Here is a 23,832-nt window from a genome sequence, read left to right on the forward strand (position 1 = left end):
CTGTGATCAAGTAAGGACTTCACCTGAAAACGAAGAAAATTTTTGTATAATTCTTGCTGTTTAATCTGAAGTTCAGTTGGAGGCTCACAAAATATATTTCCCCGAGCAAAAGGTGAACTCTGTGTTTGTGTATGACCTTGAAAGAGAAATTTTACAAAAAACACCATTAGTAAATGCTAGGAAAACAAAAAGATTAAAGAATGAAGAGTTGGCCAATAAATTCATAGTTTGAAAAAAATGTGGTAAAAACAAAATTCAACCGTTAAAATCAGAGGAGTAAGTTTGAGATTAGAATTTGAAGACTAGATTAATAGGAACAATAGAAAGAATAGTGAACCAAAAATAAAATTAATAGTTAAAAAATAATTACCTATATCAAGGCATTAAAACAATAATTCAATTCTCACTGCAGCAAAAGCTTTAAAGTAAAATTTATGAAGAGGAAAAAAGATACATGTTTAAGTTCTTATGTATGTATATATTGTTTTCATAAGAATACTACTTAATTTTATGATAAAATGTATTATGTATATACAAATATAAATTTTTTTAAATGTCTTAAAAACTTAGTAATTTCAAGCCTTTTTATCCACGTTACTTCAAGCAGAAAGTCAGCTCTAAAATCATTTTTTTACAAATTTTGAGTCTTTAAATCATTACAATAATTTCTATTTGAATTATATAGATTATCACAGATGCTAAGGTGGGGAAACTATGGAGACTATACCTGAGGGGAGAAATCAATACTGTACAAAATGAAAAATATAAGAAAACAAATTTAATAATATTAAAAGTAAAATAAAGTTAGCAAATTAATGCAATACAAACATGAACGATAAAATGATTATATATTACTTATAAATGATAAAAACTTTAGGAGCGAAAAAAGTGTTTCAGAAAAGCAACTATTTTCAGAAAAATAACTATACCAGAAAAATCTTTCTGAATGCAGAAAATTAAATATTAAAATCATACATTTACATTATTTATTTAATTTTATGATAAAATGTATTATGTATGCATAAATATAAAATTTTTTCTAAATGTCTTTTCTACTGACTCTTCATGGTATCAATCAATCTAAAGGATTTCTTGTTATATTGTAAGGCTGATTGTTTTGCAGTGTAGCTGCCACTGTGGTCTATTTTGCCCTCATATTTATGCTTACTTGAAAATATCTGCAAAAAGTCAGATAAAAAAGTTTAAACATTAAAATCATAGTATGATAGCAAAATTAGAGAAGATATTATTAGAGATAGACAAAATTCTTTTTAAAATAAATAGTGGAAACACTAGTTTTATATATAGAAAATGAAACTGTATCTAGTCATTATAATAAGACAAAAAATAAAATTTAAGTCAAACTAGTATGAAATATAATAAAAGTGGAAAGTGGGTCTCCCTGGTAGTGCAAGGGGTTAAAGTGCAGTAGTACTATGAAGAAATCCACAGACACTACAGAACAAGCCTGATCCCTGGGGCTAGGAGGGAGGTGACCCACATGGTGCAGACCTCTCCTATCTCACCCGCTGCTCCCCTCAGCAGTGTATTTCAGAGATCTGCCGCCTATTCTGCTTCCCACTCTGTCTCTGGTGAATCCTCTCACTCCCCATATTTCTGGCCCTCTCCTCCAGCTCCTGTTTGCATAAATAAATACATCTTTAAAAAAAAAAAAAAAAGAATACTAGGAAGGGCTTCAAAAATAGGCCAAATGAAGATGAACCATGAAATAATGATCCTGAAGTACACATTATTAAAGAATTCAATTACAAACAAATATATTTGAGGTCCCAAGTCCTTAAAAATATTGAATGCCATGAAAGTATGTGCAGGGAGCTCAGACTATCTGGTTGTTTCCTGACAGCTTCACTAGGGTGTGATCAAGTTTCACAAACGTTTTTTATTTTGGTGCCTCTACTAGCCAAAGACTGTGAAGATATGCCTGGTTAAGTTTCTAACCTAACACTAAATTTTTTTGAAGACTTCTTTGAAGCCTTCTTTGAAGGTGCACTTGTTATTTAAAAAAATACATTGAAAATAATGCCACTCTTTCAGAGAATTAAGTTTAGTGCAAAGAACTTTTCTTTCAAATCACTTAAGAGTCAAACGCATACGCATTTCTTTCTTCCAAAAGAAACCTCTATTTTACTATTTTTTCCTAACTTTAACAACATTTGTAACAAAAGTTTAATGACATCGCTTTTAAAAAAAAAAAAGATTTACTTATTTATGCATATAAGAATTGGGGTACAGGCCAGAGATGCAGGAGGTAAGAGGATTCACCAGAGACAGAGTGGGGAGCCAAACAGGTGGACTAAATGAAATACTCTGCTACAGGGAGTAGCGGGTGAGACAGGAAATGTCTCCTGCACCATATGTGGGTTAGCTCCCTGGCAGGGGATCAAACTTGTGCTGCAGTGGCTGGGAATAGTTTCACAGCTCTTGTGCCATCAGAGAAGTCCTTTGCAATATTAATGTTATTTTCTCTTTCAATAAAAAAAGGGGGATATAACCAGATATCAAATTAACTTTTTAGTTACTTAATTTCTTTGTACAATGTGGGGTTTTATTGGAGGGCAACTGATCATAAAACAAGCAAAAAATTAACTTCATTGTATAATTTATCACACTGTAATAACTTTTCACTAAATCAAATTCACGGGCAAAGTGAGTATGTGTAAAGAGATTACTTAATTTAGCAAAATAGCTTATTGAGCAGCGAGAGTATATATAAGATACAAAGCTCAGGAAAAAAATACATGACATTAAAAAGCAAACCCTATCTCCCTGTTCACTTTTTCCAAAATACCTATGAATAAAAGGTATTATTAATACATGAATAATGTTCATGCTTCCTGATTTAGAGTAACCAAATTCTCAGAATCACAATAAGAACTTTGTCAGAAAACAGAAATGTCACTGAATAACAAAACACACAAAATATATATATAATATGTGATTAAAAACCTGAGTTTTTATTTGTAGAATCTTCTAGGTTCTCAGCATTTGAAGTGGCTAAATTTTGGTCTAGGGATACAACAGCCCTTTTATCTTCATATGTTCTTGCATCTGGGTTATGGTAGGCATCTATATTTTGTCTGTGCATCCTATTCAAATCAGCTGAGAGGAAAAAATAAGCCATATATTTCAATAAATACATTTCTACAGTTAATGTGTTTAATACACTTTCTAAAGTAGGCAATCAGAGAAATAACACGGCAGAAGAGGACTAATTCAATGGTATTCCTGGTTTCCTGAAAACAAAAATAATCAAAACGTAGAAAGTCTTCTTAAATTATCTTATAAAATTAGCTCAAAATCAGTATCATAAGGAGTTTTGATAAAACACAAAAACCATATTCACATTTATTTCAGAACTTAGTAGCTCTTTAACATATAAAACACAGCAACATTTCAAAATAAATCATAATGAAATTCACCCAACATTATCAATGTTCTTAGTGAAAAAAAGGTAATTGTTGTGTACAGTGGAATTTTAAAATATACCGATACATTTCTTAACATCCTTCCCTTAAAAGATGGCACTCAATCATCCGAGTGTGGGTCAGAGCAAGTAACTCAGTTCTTATGAACAGGATATTGCAAAATGATGGACTCTGACTTCCAGGTTACTTCATAAAAGACATTATGGTTTACACCTTACATGTCCTACTGGATCACTCACTCTGAAAAAAAACCAGATGTTCTATCACAAGGATACTGAAGGAGTCCTATGCAGAGACCTATATGGCAATAAACTGAGGTTTCCTGAGTAATATGAGGGAGCCATATTGGAAATGGAGTCTTCAGTGCCAGTCAAGAATGCAAACTGTTAGAGGAAAAATTAACCTCAGAGTGAATGGACAATGCTCCCAATTCTATCTCCTGACATCCTAAGTGAAGGGCTGATGGAAAATAGGTGTAGAGCTGATGTTTCAGCAATTAAACTATTCGAGAGAATGTGTGTTTGGTGGATGATCTAGCTACGTGTGGTTCCCTGTCTCTGCTCAAGAGACACTATCTGGGCTAAGATAGACAGCATCTGGCCACGCTCTGGCTAATAATTTTTCTTTCTTCTTTTCCTCTCCCTCCATTCGCCTATCCCTCATAAACTGTGTGAATGTGCACTTTTGTTTTTCTCCCCACATCTGGTTTAAGATCATGTCCTCCATTCTTAAGTGTGGCAGCAATGAAAGTGAACTTAAACCTGGATATAGGAAGTAATTACTAGGAAGTCTATTATGTTAAAGGATGTATTCTAAATATATGCCACAATTACAATGCCACATAGAGAAAGGCAAATACAAAACAACAAGAGATGGAAGGATAATCTAGAGTAATAACAAACAGAAAATAAAATGCACAAAATATCAGTGAAGCCAAAGAGATGGTTCATTGTAAATAAGTGAAGCTGACAAACCCTTAGCTAGGCATACAAAGAAAACAAAAAAGTAAAAAAAAGTGTCAGAATAAAAGAAGAAATTAAAACATGCTATAGAAATACAAAGGATGATATGAAACTATTAGGATTTTCTCTATGCAAAACTAAACAATTTGGAAGAAATGACACATTTTTGGAATCATACAACCTTCCAAGACAGAAATAGGCTGAAATAGCTTCAACATACTTATCACAGGCACAAAAACTAAAAGAGAAGCAAAAGTCTCTAAGAACAAACCTCCAAAACTAGATTGCTTCTACAGTTATTTCTACCAAATCTCCTAAGACCTACCCTAACACTTCAACAAAAACCTAACACAGATAAAGAAACTATAGGTCAATATTTCTAATGAAGATAGTTGTAAAAGTCCTAGCAAACAGAATACAGCAACATATTAACAGAAAATACCATCACGCTCAGTATGTTTCATCTCAGGGAACAAGGCTGACTCAGCATATGCTTATCAACCACTATCACTCACCTCATAAACAAAAAGGAAGATCAAAGTCACTTTAATAGATGCCTAAAATACATTTGACAAGGTTCAGCATCCAGTAATAAGACTCTCAAAATGGGAATAGTCACAACTTATTTCAACATAGTAAGTCATATATGAACCAAAGTGAACATCGTACTAATGGTGAAAAACTGAATGCACTTCTCCTAAGAGACAAGAAAAGGATACCCACCTTAACCACTACTTTTGGACATAATATTAGAATTCCTACCAGAGCAATTAGGCAAGAAAAAGACTAAAAGGAATCAAAACTGGAAAAGAAGTGAAACCATCACTATTTGCAGGAGCTATGATCACACAGAGCGAGAACTTTAGACTACACTTAAAAGACTAATTGAAACAATAAACCAGTTCAATAAAAAGGCAGGTTACAAAATCAGTTGCTGGGCCCTCCCTGATAGCCCAACGGGTAAGGACAGAGCACTACAAGCTAGCCACAGTCGCTTCAGTGCGAGTTGGACCCCCCTCAAACACACACACACTGGTGGTGATCTCAGACAGTTCGGCAAAGTACACTGCTGAGGGGAGCAGCGGGTGAGTCAGGAGAGGTCTGCCTCACCATCACCACTGGGGTGGGTGATCCAACTAGCACTGAAGTGGCAGTGGGTAGCTCGTAGTGCTGCGTCCTTACCCAAAACAATATGCAGATTCAATGCAATTTCTATCAAAATTTTAATTGCATTTTTCAAAGAAATAGAAAAAAAAGTCCTGAAATCCATTTGGAACCAAAGAAGATCCCAAACTGTCAAAGTAATCCTGACAAATAAAGAGGAAGAATGGTGGCTTGACATTTCTAGACTTCAACCTATACTACACAAAGCTCTAATAATGAAGCCAATATGTTCTTGAAAGAAAAACAGACACAGACCAATAGAATACAATTGAGAGCCCAGAAGTAAATCCATACCCACTGATAGTCAATTTATGACAAACAAGCCAAGAACATACTGCAGAAAGGAAAACCTTTTCAAAAAGTGTTTGGAAAATTGAACAGTCACATGCAGAAAAATGAAACTAGACCACTATCTCACAGCACACACACAAGTTAAGTCAAAATGGTCTTCAGATATAAGACCTGAAGCCATAAAATACATACCCAGGCAAAATACTACATGATACAAGGAAAATAAAGAGATTATAAACATCAAAGAAAGAGTTACTAAATTAAAGACACTATACTGAGAGAAAATAAGACACCTTATGCATACCATACATCCAATAAGGGCTGATATCCAAGATGTACAAAGAACTCATACAAATCAACAAAAACAGATAAAGCAGCCTCAAAATGGGCATACTTCAATAGAGATTTATAAAATAAATTAAAGTCACATTTAACAGAGAATCAAAGGCATAATACATAAGAACCCTAGTATAATACAATACCCAAATAAATCTGACTATATCACATACAAGAATGTATAATACCCTAAAGAACATGAAATCTACAACTTTAGCAACTTTAGCAGTAAGACTTTTGTTAGAAAAACTAACAAATTTCTGATAAAAGTTTGGGTAAAACCTTGCTAACATGATTTATTTCTCTGTAACTAAGTTATCATCATCAAAGGATGGAAAACCCATAGTAAAGTAATATTTTAAAGACAAAAAATTTCCAAACTTCTGTTGTTATATTTACATCAACATTATCTCATTTACATTAAGTTACACAAAAAGAAACCTTACTTCCCAGGCTATGATTCCTACTCCTTTCTACCCCATTCTTTTAAGTTTAAAAACAACAGATCAATGGAAATAACATACTTATCAGATTTCCTTTAGCATCCCTGAGAGGCGCACCACCTCCACCTTTCCCCCAGGGGTTATAACTTCTCATTTCAGCTTCTAACTTAGCTTCATATTCTTCTTTTTCTTCACGTTCTTTCTTTCTTCTTTCTTCTCTTTCCCGAATCTTGACAACATAAGAAACATCTGTGAGTGCTGACAAGTATATTTATACAAAGTTTTAATATAATATTTTTTCTTATGAGAGAAAAAGCAAAGTTGTTTTTTTTTTTTAGTAAGCTTTGTTATTAAGGTAGAAACACAACGATGTGTAAGAATAAATTTTAAACAACTTGTGGATGAAACATACAGCTGTTGCTCACTTAAACCATGACACTGTTGTTCTTTCCAGGCACTCATGTCTTTTGGACTAATCAAACACTTCTTTCCCCACCCCAATTTCAAACTTGTCCACAGACTCCTGAGCCTCATTAGTTCCACTATTCACCAATAGGATCACCCTACACCTCACCAGACCTACTCTAGCTGAACCAACACCATCCCCAGAATTCAGAGATTAAAGGTTCAAAGATCCTTCAGGAAATGCTGGCTACTTTAGAATATAACTCTAAGAAAGCATATCAAAACAATTACATTTCAATTATCAAGCACAACCATGGGGTTGTCCTCTATAATTATGGATAATCAACTATCTACATTCTGCAAGTTATTTTTAAGTAGCACTCCAGCAGAGTCAAGCAATTTATCATTTACATAAAATACACTTCTAGAGAGTTAAGAAATCTAGTCTTGTCAGTAGTATTTTTAACATACTAATTCAAAATTGATAGATTTTACAAATAAAAAAACTGAATTTAACACACCAAAACACATGTTGGTTATTCCCTAATTTTTTGAAACCCACTTTTCAAGTAGGCTGCCCAGGTAAAATCTGAACAACAGAGCTTTGGGGAAAGTTCTAGAATTCTCTCAGAGATGTGAGTAATACCACCAATACAAAACTAAGTCTGATTACTATTAAGTAAACTCTGTTTATAAGTTATAAACTACAACAGATCTCATTATTCTTCCCTAAAAGTATTTTACCTCTGATATTCAAGGATTCATTATGAGAACTATTATAATATCAAAATCATCTTTAGACTTTGTGTATTCCACAAGTTACTTTTTTCTGGATCAAGTCCTATCAATGAAAACTGAGAACTATCTTTTGGGTGTTTTTTCCATCTTCCCAGTGACTCATTGCTTCCTGGCTGGACTACTTTCATCACTTACAAAAAGATTTGCTGATCACATCTCTTTTTTCCAATCACTCTCACTACAGTCAGATCTTCCTAAAAGCTAAATCTGCTCATATCAACTATTCCTTTCACTTTCTGATTTAAAATTACCTCCCTTAGGCTACCCATAATAGGATAAAAGTGAAAATCTCTTATTAGCTAATCAAAATCCAGCACATTCTAACACTCAGTCCTTTTTCCCCACACCAATTTCATTCCCTGAATTTATCAGGAATTTCATATGTATCCACTGTGCAGCATGCAACTCAAATATTAACCAAGCAAAGTCTTCCTAATGCCCAAGCAATTATACTCCCTACAGTATACATGTAACATTCCAATTCCAAGGTTATTATACTGAATTATAACAATTGCTTTTATCCCTCTATTGCCATACTCTTGAGTTCTAAGGGACCACTGAACAAACATAGGATGTTCAACTTTAAATGAATAAATGAGCAAATAAGTGAATGAATGAATACCTGCTGCTGTAAAGCTTCTTGATAAGACTGAAGGGTCTGTTTTGAAGGCTTTGGTTTATCTTCAAAAAATAATCCTGAATTTATTGCTTGGTCATTTGTACTTTTCAGTTCATTCTGTCCAACTATATTCCTAATCAAATACACAATAATTTGAAAATATTCATAAAAAAAAAAGAAAATGCAATACTAATTTGAAATAGCATGGCATATAAGTAAACTTTAAAACAAAGAGATTCCACCACCAACAAAGGAAAACAGAGGTTTAGATCATTCTCTCCCTTAAACACAACTAAAAGGAAAATAAAGCCAGAATTAGTTCAAAGGAAGAGTTAGTTTCATTGATTAAAACAGAGGACTTTCCTAAAAGTTTTGTACTGAAGTTGGGGGCTTGCTGTGAGGATCATGAGTGAAGAGATGAAGAAGGTAACCAAGAGAATATCAGAACAGGCTAAAGGGCAGTCACCAGTAATAATAGGCACTGTGACTGTCAGAGGTACTTTTTCAGAGAGGGTGCGGTACAGACAAAAAAGCATATACAGGGATGGTTGCTGGGAGTTCAGTGGCTATGGATTCATTTGCAGGGAGTGGGAAAACCAGAACACAAGATGGAAAGGTAGAAGAATAAAAACAGAAGTCCGGAATTGTATATGTGAAAGACAAAGAGAAGTTGTAACAGACAAAAAAAAAATTCTTTTTTAAAGATTTATTTATTTATTCATATAGAACTGGGCATGGCCAGAGACACGGAGGGTGAGAGGATTCACCGGAGACAGAGCGAGGAGCAGAACAGACAGATGGACGTACACTGCTGAGGGGAGCAGCAGGCGGGTAAGGAGAGGTCTGCCTCGCCATGTGGATCTCCTCCAGGGCAGGCGGGAATCAAACTCATGCGGAAGTGGCTTAAGCTTCATTGTGTTGTGCTTTAACCTGCTGAGCCACCAAGGAGGGCCCGACAAAATATTTTTGGAGTAACATTTTAATATGATTACTGAGGTGCTATAAGGACAATTACCACTAGCAGACATGCCCTACAACACAGGACACAAGGGAGTTCCTAAAAAAAGAAAAGGGGGGGGGGGAATCCCAGAAAACCTCAAGTACATTGACAAGAGGAACACAGAGTCAGAAAAATAATCCAAACTAATAAGAAATAACAACAAAACACTAAGGTGGAGGAAGAAAAGTTTAGAGCCTGTCTAGTTAAAATGAGATCATTCATTGGGGAAAAAAAAAAAAATGATATCATTCAGGGCCCTCCCTGGTGACGCAACAGATTAGGACACTGCAAGCTAGCCACAGCCGCTTCAGGTGGAGTTTGATCTCTGGCTCCCCAGAGGTGATCCACATGGTGTGGCAGACCTCTCTTGACCTGCCCGCTGCACCCCTCAGGAGTATACTTCGTGGATCTGCCTGCTCTGCTCCCCACTCTGTCTCTGGTGAATCCTCTCATTGCCCCTGCATCTCTGGCTTGTATCCAGTTCTATATGCATAAATAAATAAATCTTAAAAAAAAAAAAGAAATATTCAGTCTTTAAAAAAAGAGGAGATCATTCAATATCAGCTCATTAAGAACTTTTTAAACTTAGTTCAATACAATCCTTATGGTAACCAAAAAAGCAAAAACCTAGAATACAGACACACAGAAAAAAGAATAAACTACTAGAATCACCAGGGAAAGTCATCCAAATGAAAAAACAGAAACAAAGGGAAAAATACACAACAACAAAAAAAATTTTAGGTAGTTTGACATTAAATAAGCCTGCTATATCATTTATCACCCTAAATTTGAACCGTCTAAACTCACCAATTATAGGCACGGGCTGACAAACCATTTCAAAGATTACCAGCCATCTACACTTTGCTTACAAGAAACTCATTTGAACCTTAAAAAAAATACATGCTTAAGGAGAAAGGCCGAAAAGCCAGTGACACAGAAAGAAAAGAACTGCCAATTCATACATATAATAAACCTTTCAGACCAAAAAAAAAGATGATCTGAGACAAAGATGGGCATTACATAATGATCAAGAGAACACATCAAGAAAATAACTGTTACAAGTAATGTATATACTGAACATAGACACCTAATTAGATAAAATAACTAATAACAACCCTCAAGCAATGTATTAACAATGTAATTATTAATTGTGAGGGGAATTCAACATGCCATTTACTCAAAGTAATAACTCCCAGAAAGTTAACAAGGAAATAAAGGTGTGAAATAAAGTGCTGGACTAGATGGAATTAATGACGTTTACAGAGTCTCTATTCCAAAAGAACTGACAGTCTTCTCAAGTGCACATGGAACTTTCTCAAGGATAGATTATATACTGGAACAAAAACATGTCTCAAACTTTATGTGAAAATGGGTATTATATGAAGCATCTTTTCTGATCACAATGGTATAAAGCTAGAAATTGACCTCAAACAGAATCCCAGAATAAAGCAAAACAAATGGAAACTGAACAAAATGCTTTCTAACAACTCCTGGGTCAATGAAGACATCAGATAAGTAATTAAAAACCTCTGGAGACTAACAAAAATGGAAAGACAAGTTACCAGAACCTAGGGGCTACTCTAAGAGCAGTATTACAATACAGCCCACATCATAAACAAGAAAAATATCAAATAAATAAAAATCTAACATTGCAGCTTAAGGAACTAGAAAAATAAACCAAAAAAATCAAAATCAGCACAATAACAAAAATTAAAACAGAAATAGATGAAATAGTAAACAAAAAGAGCAAAAGACCAGTGAAACCAAGAACTGATTCTTTGAAAGGATAAACAATATTGGCAAGCCCTTAGTTAACTAGGTGCACACAGAGAGGGAGAAAAAAAAAAAGAAAAACTATATATACACATACACACACACTATTCCAATTAATTTTAGTAACTTTTAAACCCATAATTTTACATAGATACTATTTAATTCCATCCATATTTTTCTGCTCCCCCGCCCCTTCTATTCATTTTCCTCTGCATGTAAACCAGAATTTTCCTTTTTTGGTGTCCTTCTTTCTTTCTTCATTACAAATTAATTTTACTTAGGATCAACTAGTGAGAAGTTTGGTTGCTTAAATTTTTTCCCCCCATCCTCATGCCTTGGTTGCTTCAACCTTATTTATGAAAAATAGCTGTGTTGTGTATACAATTATCTCAAACTTACTTATAATCTAAATTCCTTCCAAGAATTTCTTTTAATAGTAATGTCTCTTCTATATGGCTCTTTTAAGTTCCTTTCCATTTTATTTATGCTCTAAAGTTTTACCATGATTGTCTTGGTGTGGGTTTCTTCTACTTATCCCACTGGGAACTTTTGGGTTTTTAGAATCCATAGAGTCTATGTAAACTTTGTTTATCAATTAAAATTAGAAAAATTTAAAATAACATCTCTTAAACTGCCTCTGTCTATTCTCTCATTTTTTCTACAATTCCAGTTAGACGCAGTAAAATGTTAGTGGCATAATTTTTAGGGTCCCTTTTCACATTTTTCATCTTTTTTTTCCTTTTCAGAAGGATTTCTTCAATCTAGTAGTTCAAAGGACCTCAAGTGTTAAGAGTATGTCAGGTTCACCTAGGAGTTTTTTTCAAACAAAAGTTGTTGGGTATCATTATAGAGCTTCTAATTACTAAGTGGGGTGGGACCTGACTTTGCATTTCTAATATTTCCCATGAGGTTGCTGCTCTGGGGATCACTATTTAAAAATCTCTGTTCTAGTTTCTTAATTATCTCTTCAGGGAATTCAGAGACGTGGCTGGTTAATTATCTCAATTATTTAAAATTTTTTTCTAAAATAGTTCTGATTCAAGTCTAAATGGCTATTCTTCAGTTTCTAATGTCCTAATACAAACATGGCAAAAGCAATTTTGTATTTTGTCTAATAATTCCTAAGATCAGAAACAAAGAAGTAAATTGGTCAATAAACTGCTAAGAAATAAAATGGTACAATGTTGGTGAAAACAATTGGGCAGTTTCTTATCAAACTAAACTTGCAACTCCCAAACAACCCAACAATTATACTCCTTGACAATCACCCTAAAGAAAGGAGGACTATATTCATATCCAAGAATACATGAACATTTACAGCAGCTATTAATAACCTAGATGTTCACTGACAAGTAAGCGATATAAAAAACTGGTACTATTGACTGCTACTCAGCAACAAAAAATGAACTATTTACACATACAACAACCTAGGTGAATCTCCAGAGCATTATGCTGATTTTAAAATGATAATCTCAAGAAGTTACACAGTATATGATTCCATTAATACAACATTCTTAGAACAGATTAGCTGATGACAGTAGCTAAGGAAGGAGTTTGGGTGGGACTGAACTTAAGAATGGCTATAAAGGGCCCTCCCTGGTGGCGCAGAGGATTAAAGCACAGCACTGAGAATCTAAAGCCGCTTCCTCATGAGTTCGATTCCCGCCTGCCCCGGAGGTGATCACATGGTGTGGCAGACCTCTCCTGACCCGCCCGCTGCTCCCCTCTGCTGTGTACTTTGTCGATCTGCCTGTTCTGTTCCCCACTTTGTGTCTGGTGAAGCCTCTCACCGCCCCTGAACCTCTGGCCTGTACCCCGTTCTGTATGCACAAATAAATAAATCTTTAAAAAAAAAAAAAAGAATGGCTATAAAGGGTACGAGGAGTGAACCTTTTGATGATGGAAGTATTCTGTATCTTGACTGTATCCAGTATTATATATCTGCATCATAACATTGTATCATGGTTCTGCATGTCAGCACTAGATTCTAGAAGCTGGGCAAAAGTTACATGAAATCACTCTTTTGTACTATTACTTACAATTCTGTGGTAATGTGCACTGCCTCAAAATAAACAGTAATTTTTAAAAATGATTCTAATAAAGCACATTTATTGACATGGAAAAAAAAAACCATGGCATACTATGTACATATTTTTGTGAGTATGTGTGTGTACATGTACTTAGAAAATCTTTTTGAATGGATAACTAACTATACCTATCTTTAGATGAATGAATTTTAGGTGATGTTAGTGTTTTGCATTTTTATTTGTATTATTTATCAATAATATCTATGCATGACTTTTCTAATGAGATAAAGTAAAGTCGTTCTAATTATTTAAAATGTGTTTTCTATGAAACATTGACTTAATAGCAAAACTCTGAACATAGTGGTCATGCAATAATTTAGAAATTAAAATAAGTTCTATCTGTTTTCCAGGGAAAAAATGAGTTAAGTAATAATTTCTACGAGGGACAAAATTATTCTTGAAAGCAATTATTATTTCAACTGACAACTTACACAAAGGGATGTGCTGGTTGGTGAGTGACAGGAGCACTAACATAAGCTGCAGGCTGTATTCCCATCATTCCTGAACCATCTTAAAAGGAAAAAAATAAAATTCAGAGGTTCTACTTAACAATTATAAATGTAAAAGTAACAAACTGAAAATACTACCTAAACAAAAGCATCAATTATTTGTTTCTAGAATAGTTAGCAAAAACAACACAAAGAAACACAAAATAATTATTTCTTAAACCTAGATGGAAAGGAAATAACTATGAAATAACTGAGCTTTAAAATAGTCATATGTTAAGTTAATAAAGTTAACGAATATGTAATAATTAAAGTTGTACTTTTCAATTTCTGTAACTTTACTTGCACAAAAACAACTTTCCTGACTAAACCAAGAGAAGAGAAATGTTTACTCTATAGACAACTTACAATAAGCAAGACTAGGATCCAAAGTATTCCTGGCCCCATAAAAATAGTATGCATCATCATAAGGAGTCCGATAATTAGTAGACAAAGGTGGTAGTAGTGGAGGAGGAGGCAGAGGTGCAATCCTATATTAAAAGAAATTGTAAAATTCTCCTTACATTTTACTGTAGTTTTTAAAAAAATCAAGATGTTATTCTTTTGCAAAAAACATTAAAGCCTCATTGTTGCTATAGAAGAACCACCATCTTGTTCCAATCTTTCATTAAAATTATCATTTGGAAACCAAAAATATAAAATTTTACAATTTAAGGTTAAACACATAACAAAATTTTGATTAATATTCAGTTCATATCTACAAGTCACTACATGACAGTTTTAAATAAACACAGTCCTTGTCTGACTGGAAAATGCAGACATAAACAATTATAGCAACATATAGTAAAAAAACAGGTAGATGGGGGACCTTTTAGAAACAGGGGTATTCAAAACACACAGGAAAAAGGGAAAAAGTGTAAGAAAGACCCTCACAAAGGCAATGCTTGAGTCATCCTGCTAGAATGAACTAATCACAGAGGAAGAAAAGACGAGTTACAAAATGAAATTACAAATCTATCAAAGGAAGAAGGAGTTTATATTTTAAATCTTGAAAATGAACTGTTCTTTCAAAGGAAATAAATCATAATATGAAACACAATCTATTTAAATATCAACAGTGCAAATCTAGACACAAATTTTAATGTTTTATAAAATTATACCTTATAAAATGTCTACTTCATACTTCATTATGTGCTAGGAAATAACTCTGTATTTCTACCACAAATATTTTCTGATAGCAAAAATGGGAAAAGCAAATATTCCTTTAGGTGCATGTAAGAAAGGAGGCATCCTGGAATTTTTCACTTTTCAGTATATTTAATTTATTTAAAATTATATCCGAAAAGCTAAGGTATAAAAATCTCTTCAACAATAAATTACTTTTCACATTTATTCATTGTGTCTAACCTTACTCCAAAGATATATCAACAAAGCAGGGAAACAGTCAACATTATTAAATCTTATTATGTAAGATTTAATCCACACAACAACCCTCTAATCGTAGGTTTAAAAAAAAATTACTATTTCACTTTTCAAATGACAAAACTAAAGTACAATAAAGGTGTGGTTTGCTCAAGAACCAGTAAAGTGGAGTCAATCAGTACCCCTAACTAGTGCTAAAACCATCACAGGATGTTCTGTAATTCCAGTCACTCCCTACTTTTTTTTAGGTCAAGAAATCATTTGATAAGACAAACAAAACACCTGGTGAATATGATAAACAGTTCAAAATCATTGTTAATAGTAAATGAAAGACTATGTCCTACTGAAAGAAGAAAGTATAGCCCAGAAAACAATGTTAATAACAGGATTTTCTTTATGTACATATTCTAGTATAGTATGATGCCTTTTACCTACAAGTTAAACTTTACACTAATATCTAAATTACAGGTGTTATATTTTCAACATGTTTTATATCCCAGTATTTATATCACATATCTCCCTAAGTAATAACGTAGAAAAAGTTGAAGGAAAAAGAAGCTAAATACATATATATATATATATATGTATATATATATGAACCACACTAGAAAATTTTTCTGCATGAGCTAAAGGAAGAATTCAATGTTTGCCAAGTGGAAATTACAAAGTTGAAGAATATATATATAAGTTTTATATGTTAAAAGACATCAAAAACAGGTAACCAAAACATGAATGATAAACTAATAAAATGCACTTAACTATTAATTCTAAAATACTAAAGAATCTTTACATTCTAAGATTTATAGGACTTCCCTTGTTTTTTTACAACAGGGAAAAAAAAGCAATGAAAATAAGTTTTAAGAGAAATTATTTATAAAAGTCATAATTCTATAAAATCTCTAAAGAGTAATATTATCTGTTTCAGCAAATCCTTCTAAACATAAAATATAGTGATACCTCACCTAATTACCAAACACAAAATATTTTAAACAAGCACCTGGGAGGCACCATTTCACCAAGGGTGCTGCTGAGTCCATTGTGCAAATCTTCATTTTGAGATGGGATGGAGTGAACTGATGGGATAGGTGGGACAGATGGGGCAGATAAAGGAGGGAGAGGTGTCTGGAAAGCTACCCTGGGTCTTTCAGGTGGAATCGTCTCTTCAAAGTGTCTTGGGGCCACACTAAACTGCTTTAGCCTGTTAGGCTAAATAAAGAAAAAAAAAATCTGTTTGTTACATATAATCATAAATTCAAAAGACTATCTGACTATTAGCAGGCACTTTAGTCACAGAACAACGGAATTTTACAGCTATAAAATATTTTGAAGGTCTAATTCTTATTTCATAAATGGAGTAACAGGTTTCCTGAGAAGTCATAAATCACCCTTAATATCACCACTAATAAGTATTAGTCTACATTAATACTAAATATAGAATTTGATTACATTACAACTTTATGCTGCTTCTCTCTCCAGCTGCCATATTTGGTGTCAAACATGGCAGAGACAACAAAAGTTGTATGCAAAGAACCAAGCAATAAATATGTCAGTGGCAGGCCATATGGTTTCTTCATATCTACTAGACTTAGTCATAGTTCTAAAGTAATTATAGTAATGTGAGGGAGGTGTGCTGCAATTAAAATTTTAATTTACCAAACAGGCAGCAATTGGTTTACCAATAGGCAACTTTGCTAACTTCTCCTCTAGACCATTTCTATGGCTACTTTTCAATGGCAAACCCCAAAACTAGTGGTCTATCATTTTATTATTTTTATTTATTCTCATAAGCAACTGAACAATTAAAGGTGGTTTTATTCAAATGTATAAATGAAAGGTTGTTTTCTTCAAAAACAATTAAATTTCACGATACAAATCCATAGTCATGTAACTTTAATAATGTCATCATATTACATTAGACAGTTCACAATTATAAAGCTAAGGTTTTGACTGTGAAACCTATTTCAAAAATATTTATTGATAGGAAAAAATATATTTATTTTTACAACTAACCCTTTTTCCTCACTGTGCCAGCAATAAGATGCTACTGATTAACCTAAAAGCTCTATTCTCTGAGCAGTCAAAAAACAAGATACTGGTACACATTAAACTTTTTTTAAAACTTACAACCTGCAAGATATATACTTAGCATAGTAAGTCAAAAGTTGCATAGAGTCAGATAATACTAAATTGCTGAATTCTTTTTAAGAATGAACTTTTTAATGAAATTAAGCTTTCCTAATCAAAGATGAAGTAAAAACTCTCCTTAGCAAATAAATCCTGTATAGTCAAATACAGAAAAAGCACATTTTGATAAAAAGTATCAAGTTATTACCTCCTCCTTACTTAACTGCAATGATGTAATTCATTCCACTTAATGAGAATTGCAAAATTAAAGTAAAAATAAGGTTACTGGATCTAGTTTTACATTAAAGAAAAATTACTAGATTGCTTGAATAAAAACATAATTTTCAGTTCCTTCAGAAATGACTAGTATAAGAAAAGTAATAAGAAAAATATACTCAACAATATTAACATGTATTATAAATTACACTGAGATATGTTCCCATGAAATAATACATTTGAGGAAGAAAAGAGCTAATTTAAAAGCAAACTAAAAAAATGAACACCTGAAAAAAAAATAGCCTTAGGAGAACTAGTAAAAGATAGGTATAAGCTCAATGAGAACAAAATTTAACTCAAATTAGTCTACTCCCACATTTTTTCCAGTATCTTCTATCTCTACCTGCTACCCCATTTGGAATGAATTTCAATTTCATTTCAATGAATAATTAGAGGAGCTAGGAATCCTTACCGATTTCTCAGGATCTTGTGCTCCAGAAGCTGCAACCCTGAGTTCCAAATCTTTCTCTCTAAGCAAAATAAATATTTTTATATTAAAAAGTTATAGTAAACACTACAAAATAATCATTGAATTACTGAAACAAATTCATCACACAGAGTGTATGCAATAAAATCAATAAATACAAATCATTACTCTGACAATAAACCCTTTAAAATTCTAAAAATTAAATTTTCTTACTTGGTGCAAAACAAACCAGTTCACATAACTTTTTCTAAATCTAAGTAATCTGCACACAATAAAATACAGAAGTAAAACATAATCACTACTTTATGAAACAAAAAGCTTTCATAAGTATTTTTCAGTTAGCAAAAGAATAAAATTTTTAAGACATTTCAAGAGCTTTTTTAAAATATTAAAGATGACTATAATCCTATTTCTCCTGCAAAAGAACTGATATTTTATAGTCTCTCTGTTTTACATAATTCTTCTCTTTTCCACCTAGTTATTTGTACATTTTTATCTTTCATGTTTTTAAGTCTTTCTTCTCAAAATTAAGTCTAATAATTAAGCTTTCTATGGATGTTTTCAGTTCTTTCACTGTATTCCTCACAGTCATAATTCCAACTTGGGTTTTTTAATAATTCAAATTCTTTGGTAAGTAAATATTTTTGTTCTTAGTTATCTCTTCCAATATCCTGAGCCTATCTTTCTGTGTTCAAATGAGAGGCTTAAACTTCACTGATCATCTTCCAGCTCTACTGAACTGTGTGTGTCTGCTTAATGTGTCCAATTCTGAATCATTAAACTTGGATTCAGCATTACTACCTTTTTCCATGCTGCTTTGTCTGAATTGTGCTTTCTTTCTCATGTCCATTTTCTACCCATAGGTGGTGCTGTGGCTTTAGTTTTGGGATCTTCCTTGATTACACAGGGGTAGGAAAGAGTGGAAAGGGGTGGGAGGCTAGCTTGCTCACCGTCTGGGGATGTGAGGGCACATTACAACTGTAATGCACCTGTACCACTATTTCTCTCTGCAATTAGACTGTAGTCCTCTCTATGCCCAGAACCTGCTTCCCAGATCCCCGTCTCACTACCATGGGATTCCATGGTTTCTCACAGATTTTCTTCCCACCCAAGAGAAAAGGATGAGGAAACAATGGTCTGCATTGCTTATACTATAACCTAAACAAGGCTATGGGGTTGATGGATCTCTTCCAGCGCTCTGTCAGGAAGCAATATATTACACTAAATTTTCCCTGTGCCAGGCTTGGCATACCTGAGCCCATGACCTCTGCTAGTCTATCCATTCAACATGAATGGTTGCTGCAATATCCAAGGTTCTCCATCTCCCAGGTCCAAAACATCAAGGAACAGAAGGTCCACTTTGGAGAAGTAAGTATGGACAAATCCAGCAACATGATGATAAGCCAGTGATGTGAGTCGTTTTCTTAGCTGTACTTGTACAAAGTTTGTCGATAAGAGAGCTAACTATTTGTCATGTCTTGGCTTTGACCCCCTTCTATAATTATTTTTATATTGCATATTGTACATTATATGTGCTTATGATTTCACATTACTGACAGAAAAAATTTCACATTAAAATACATTTTATATTTGTAATACAAGTTAAAGAGGATTAGTTTAGATAACTTATATGTTATCCTACGTAAGTCAGTAAGTTACTGAAAATGCCCATTATCTCACTTGTTACCTGTGATTACAAAAATAAACATTCTCATACTTACTAGCCTGGTTGACTTACAGTGTAGAAATTAAAATAAAAGTGATATACAAATACAAAATCATATTAGGAAAAAAAACCTTATTTATACCATGTAATACTTACTATCACGTCATTTTACTCAAATGTATTTTAAATTCAAAACATCTCTCTTAAATACAAATCTTTCATACCGTCTCTTGTTCCTCTGTTGTTCAGCCATTTGTTCCAGTAGTTCTAACCTGTATTTCTCCTTTCTTCTCTGAATAATTTCTCTATCTTCACTACCTAGAAAGTGGTAACAAAATAAATGAATTTTTAATGTTCACTTCCTAGAAACTGGTAACAAAATAAATAAAACCTTAATGCTCAAGCAACATATGTAACTAAGCACCTGAACTTTTTTAAATCTCCGTTTTTTATCAAAGAGCCATTACTCTATGTGCAGAAGATGAACTTAGATGTTATTACTTCTTCAACCAACTTCCAAATTTATTAATATTACTATGTCAAACACAAAATACATTATCCTTCCCAACCTCTAAATTTAGTAAAAACCTTTTATGTAAGAGAAAAAACTAATCACCAGCCCCATTTTCCCAATAATCTGGCTATGTCCATTAATGTTTCCTGCAATACCCTTAGAATTAATATTTCAAAAATGAACATCTCTAAAGCAACTGCCCTTCTTTGTTTTCTGTTACTGACTTGGTAATCAAGGCCCAAATTTCACAAGAATCGTGAACATTCATTCTCATATTCATTTCATATATAGGGTCCTCCCTCTTCTCTATTCTCATGGTCATTACCCTTAGATAGCACCTTTCTGTATTTCAAGTGGATTACAATACCCTCCTAACTCCACCTTGCACCAATATATACCAAACACTTACATAAGATTAGCTGCCTTAAAATACAATACTAATCACACTGACATCTAGTTCAAAAAACTTCAATGATTACCTCAATTCCTTAATTACCTCAAGGTGGTAATTCATAGTATTTCATAATCAGCAGATATAGCCATTCTACTTCTGGTCAGTATAGTTTAACAAGCACAGAACTTATTATCTCATAAGAAAAAATAAAACTAGACTAAATATATTAAATAACTGTCTTACAGATACTGGACAATGTACAATAGGCAGTGCAAGACTGCAGGACTTAGAAAAACAACAACAGATTGAGTATTTCCATCACCTGAAAGCAATTTCTAGACTACAGGTACAGGGCAGGAAAATCCAAAGAAAGAAAGAAAACTGAACTAAACTGACAATGTAAAGTTCAAAATTCAGGAAAGTTAAAATGGCTGGAAGTTGGGGTAAAGATCTGAAGTACAAAACTAGATTCAGAAATCCATAAAGGAGTCCCTTCAGAATTTATTGTGCACTAGTCAATGCACACACACAGTGAAAGTGCATTAGATTCAGCAAGAAAACATGGAAGACATAAAATTAACAAGGCCCAGACCTCCCCAAAATGGAAAGAAATTCAATCTCCAACAAGTTAGAGTGGAGTTACTCTGATCATCTAGACCAGAAAGGTCATAATGCAAGTAGTAGGGTAGAACCAGCCCTAGAAAGGAGGTTGGTCAAGATTAAGTAATGAGCTAAGATCAAAATAAACCCTCAAAGACTTTAAGTAACAGAAATGCATTGTAACTGCAATAGGCAAAATTCTAAGACAAATCTATGTTATCAGTGTTCTAGTGCTGACTCCCTATATTAATGCCTCATTTTGAACAGTGTAAAATTTGCTTCTAACTAACAAAATACAGCAAAAGTGAAAGGAATTAAAATAATTTAAACACCAAAATAAATCCTCAATTTATCAAAAGGGTATTATATTGAGTAGGCCTGAAATAATTAGGCCAAAACCCTCCTTGAGCTCACAGATTCTTCCTGCTGGTATTATAAAATGGACACTTTTGGTTAGGAGCCAATATGGCAAGAAACAGTAGACAGCTTCTAGAATTGACTTCTATCCAGCGACATTTAGTAAGTCAGTGTCTAGTAATACAGATACAATAAAGTCAATTCTCTCAACAATCTGAATGAACTTGGAAACCGATTCTTGTCTGATCATGCTCTGAGATGAAAAAATAATCCAGCTGACACCTTGATGATAGCCTTGTGAGATTCTGAGCAGAGAATTCAATTTAGTCATGTCCAGATTCCTGACCCACAGAAACTAAGATAATGACAAATGTTTTGATCTAGGTAGACATTTTTCCAAAGAAGACACACAAAAACTGAGATCCTGAGGAATGTTTTGATTTAAGCAAGTACTTTTCCAGAAAGACACACAGGTGCACAACATGACATGAAAAAATGTTCATCATTTCTTATTATTAGGGAAATGCAAACAAACACAAGATAACACCTCATACCTGTGAGAATGGCTATTATCCAAAATATAAAAAACAGCAAACATTAAAATGTGGAAAAGAGCCCTTATACATTGTACAAGGAATGTAAGTTGGTGCAACCAATTGTAGAGAACAATATGGAGATTCCTCAAAAAAATTAAAAATAGAAATTCCATATGATCCAGTTATCCCATTTCTGAATATTTACCCAAAAGTAATAACTTGAGATATATGCACACCATTTGTTGTATCATTATTTAGAAGAGCCAAGGGCTGATAGCAAATCTATGTATCTATGAAAAGATGACGAGACAAAGATATGACATAGATATACAATAAAATACAACTATTAAAAAAAGATGAAATCTTGCCACTTGTAACATCAAGGATGGACCTATAGGGTAATATGTTTAAACTGAGAAAGACAAGCATTATAGGATTTTATTCACTTGTGATATACAGAGAAGTCAAACAAGCAAATGAACTAAACAAAGTTTTTATACTGTAAGACCAAATTAATGGTTGCCAGATGGGAAGGGGGAACATGGAGGGTAAATGGAATAAAAGATATCAATTATATGTTGAAGTATAAAATCAGTCATTCTGTATGAAGTTAATGTAGTATTTACAGTCTTTGACTTGTAGTGATGCACACTTGAAAGCCAGATATTATAATAACAGTATTATTTCAATAATTTTTTTTAAAATATACTATTTGAAGTTAATATTGATCAGCTACAGAAAGTTTTCATACATTTTATCATACAGAAGCTTTATCATACATTTTAATGCTACCATAGTGCCTGTCATAAGCACTAGATAAATGTGTTGCGCTATTAGTAAGAGATGTATTAATTATAACATTAAATTCTCACTAAAAACTTCTTATAAAATACTCTGCAAAAATCTGAGCAACTGGAAATTTCATACATACCAAAAAGCATCCCTGCAAATGGACTACAGAGCTCTCGGTTAATAGATTTGCATGGTTCATTGTCTTGAGCACTAAAAAGAAAAAAAGAAAGAAATCAGAACCCCAAAAATTTAAAGTAAAATGTAAATGAGTTCTTGGTCTTTCAAAGTACTATGGATACTGCAATTCATATTTTCAAAATTAGGTCAACTCAAGGCATTTTCTCTAATAGAAGCGTAGGATCCCAACATATTCATTCACTACAAAAATAAAACCTTTTTCTTCAAGTCACTTCACTGGTTGCATAGATTTCAAAATAAAGCCTGTTTCATATGAACAGGTACCCCAACAAGAGAAATTAAATAGATAAAATCCTAAAAGAAAAAAAAAGGTGGTAACCTGTGTACCTTAGCATACCATTGGAAAAGTCATCCCAAAAAATTCCTCCTTGAAAGACAGGAACAAGGGGGAAAAAAACTCCCTCAAAGAAAACTTAATTCGGCCCCAACAGCAAATTATCTCATTTCAAGCATTTTTACACACAATTTTTTTTCAAAGAAAATACTTTTGCTAACATATAGGAATATGTTGTTCCTAATACCTTCACTGTAAACTGTATGTTTAGAATCATCTATTTATTATCTATCCATCCATCCATCTACCCATAATACAGGAAAGCCATAAAAATGATTCTAAAAGCTCTAAATGTAAGAAAATGAATAAACATACATATATACCATTTTCTTCCTTTTAAACATGACACTACTAAACATGAGAAGTAATTTTAAAAGCACAGAAGTTATCTACTCAATGAGGTTAAGATTCAAAAACAAAGT

At 33.2% G+C, this 23,832-nt stretch overlaps 1 protein-coding gene across 5 annotated transcripts in view; it reads right to left on the bottom strand.

The window, feature by feature from the left end:
- CSPP1 (centrosome and spindle pole associated protein 1) overlaps window positions 1-23,832 on the bottom strand; it is an 81,430-nt gene that overhangs the window by 24,942 nt on the left and 32,656 nt on the right. For 4 of the 5 annotated variants that reach the window (XR_001145298.1, XM_012723055.1, XM_012723056.1 and 1 more), the window contains 6 exons: window positions 14,179-14,300; window positions 13,756-13,834; window positions 8,468-8,597; window positions 6,724-6,871; window positions 2,968-3,120; window positions 24-136 (listed from right to left, as the gene is read on the bottom strand). Coding sequence is in view for 4 of the 5 variants with exons in the window: in XM_012723055.1 (XP_012578509.1) it covers window positions 24-136; window positions 2,968-3,120; window positions 6,724-6,871; window positions 8,468-8,597; window positions 13,756-13,834; window positions 14,179-14,300 (745 nt within the window). In the remaining variant the exon portion in view is untranslated. Of the gene's footprint in view, window positions 1-23; window positions 137-2,967; window positions 3,121-6,723; window positions 6,872-8,467; window positions 8,598-13,755; window positions 13,835-14,178; window positions 14,301-16,189; window positions 16,399-18,004; window positions 18,063-19,909; window positions 20,004-23,017; window positions 23,089-23,832 lie in introns of all 5 variants that reach the window. The other variant, XM_012723057.1, reaches the window with a different exon arrangement.

The sequence above is a fragment of the Condylura cristata genome, unplaced genomic scaffold, assembly GCF_000260355.1.
Source record: "Condylura cristata isolate star-nosed mole 26May11 unplaced genomic scaffold, ConCri1.0 scaffold00009, whole genome shotgun sequence".
Taxonomy (NCBI): domain Eukaryota; kingdom Metazoa; phylum Chordata; class Mammalia; order Eulipotyphla; family Talpidae; genus Condylura; species Condylura cristata.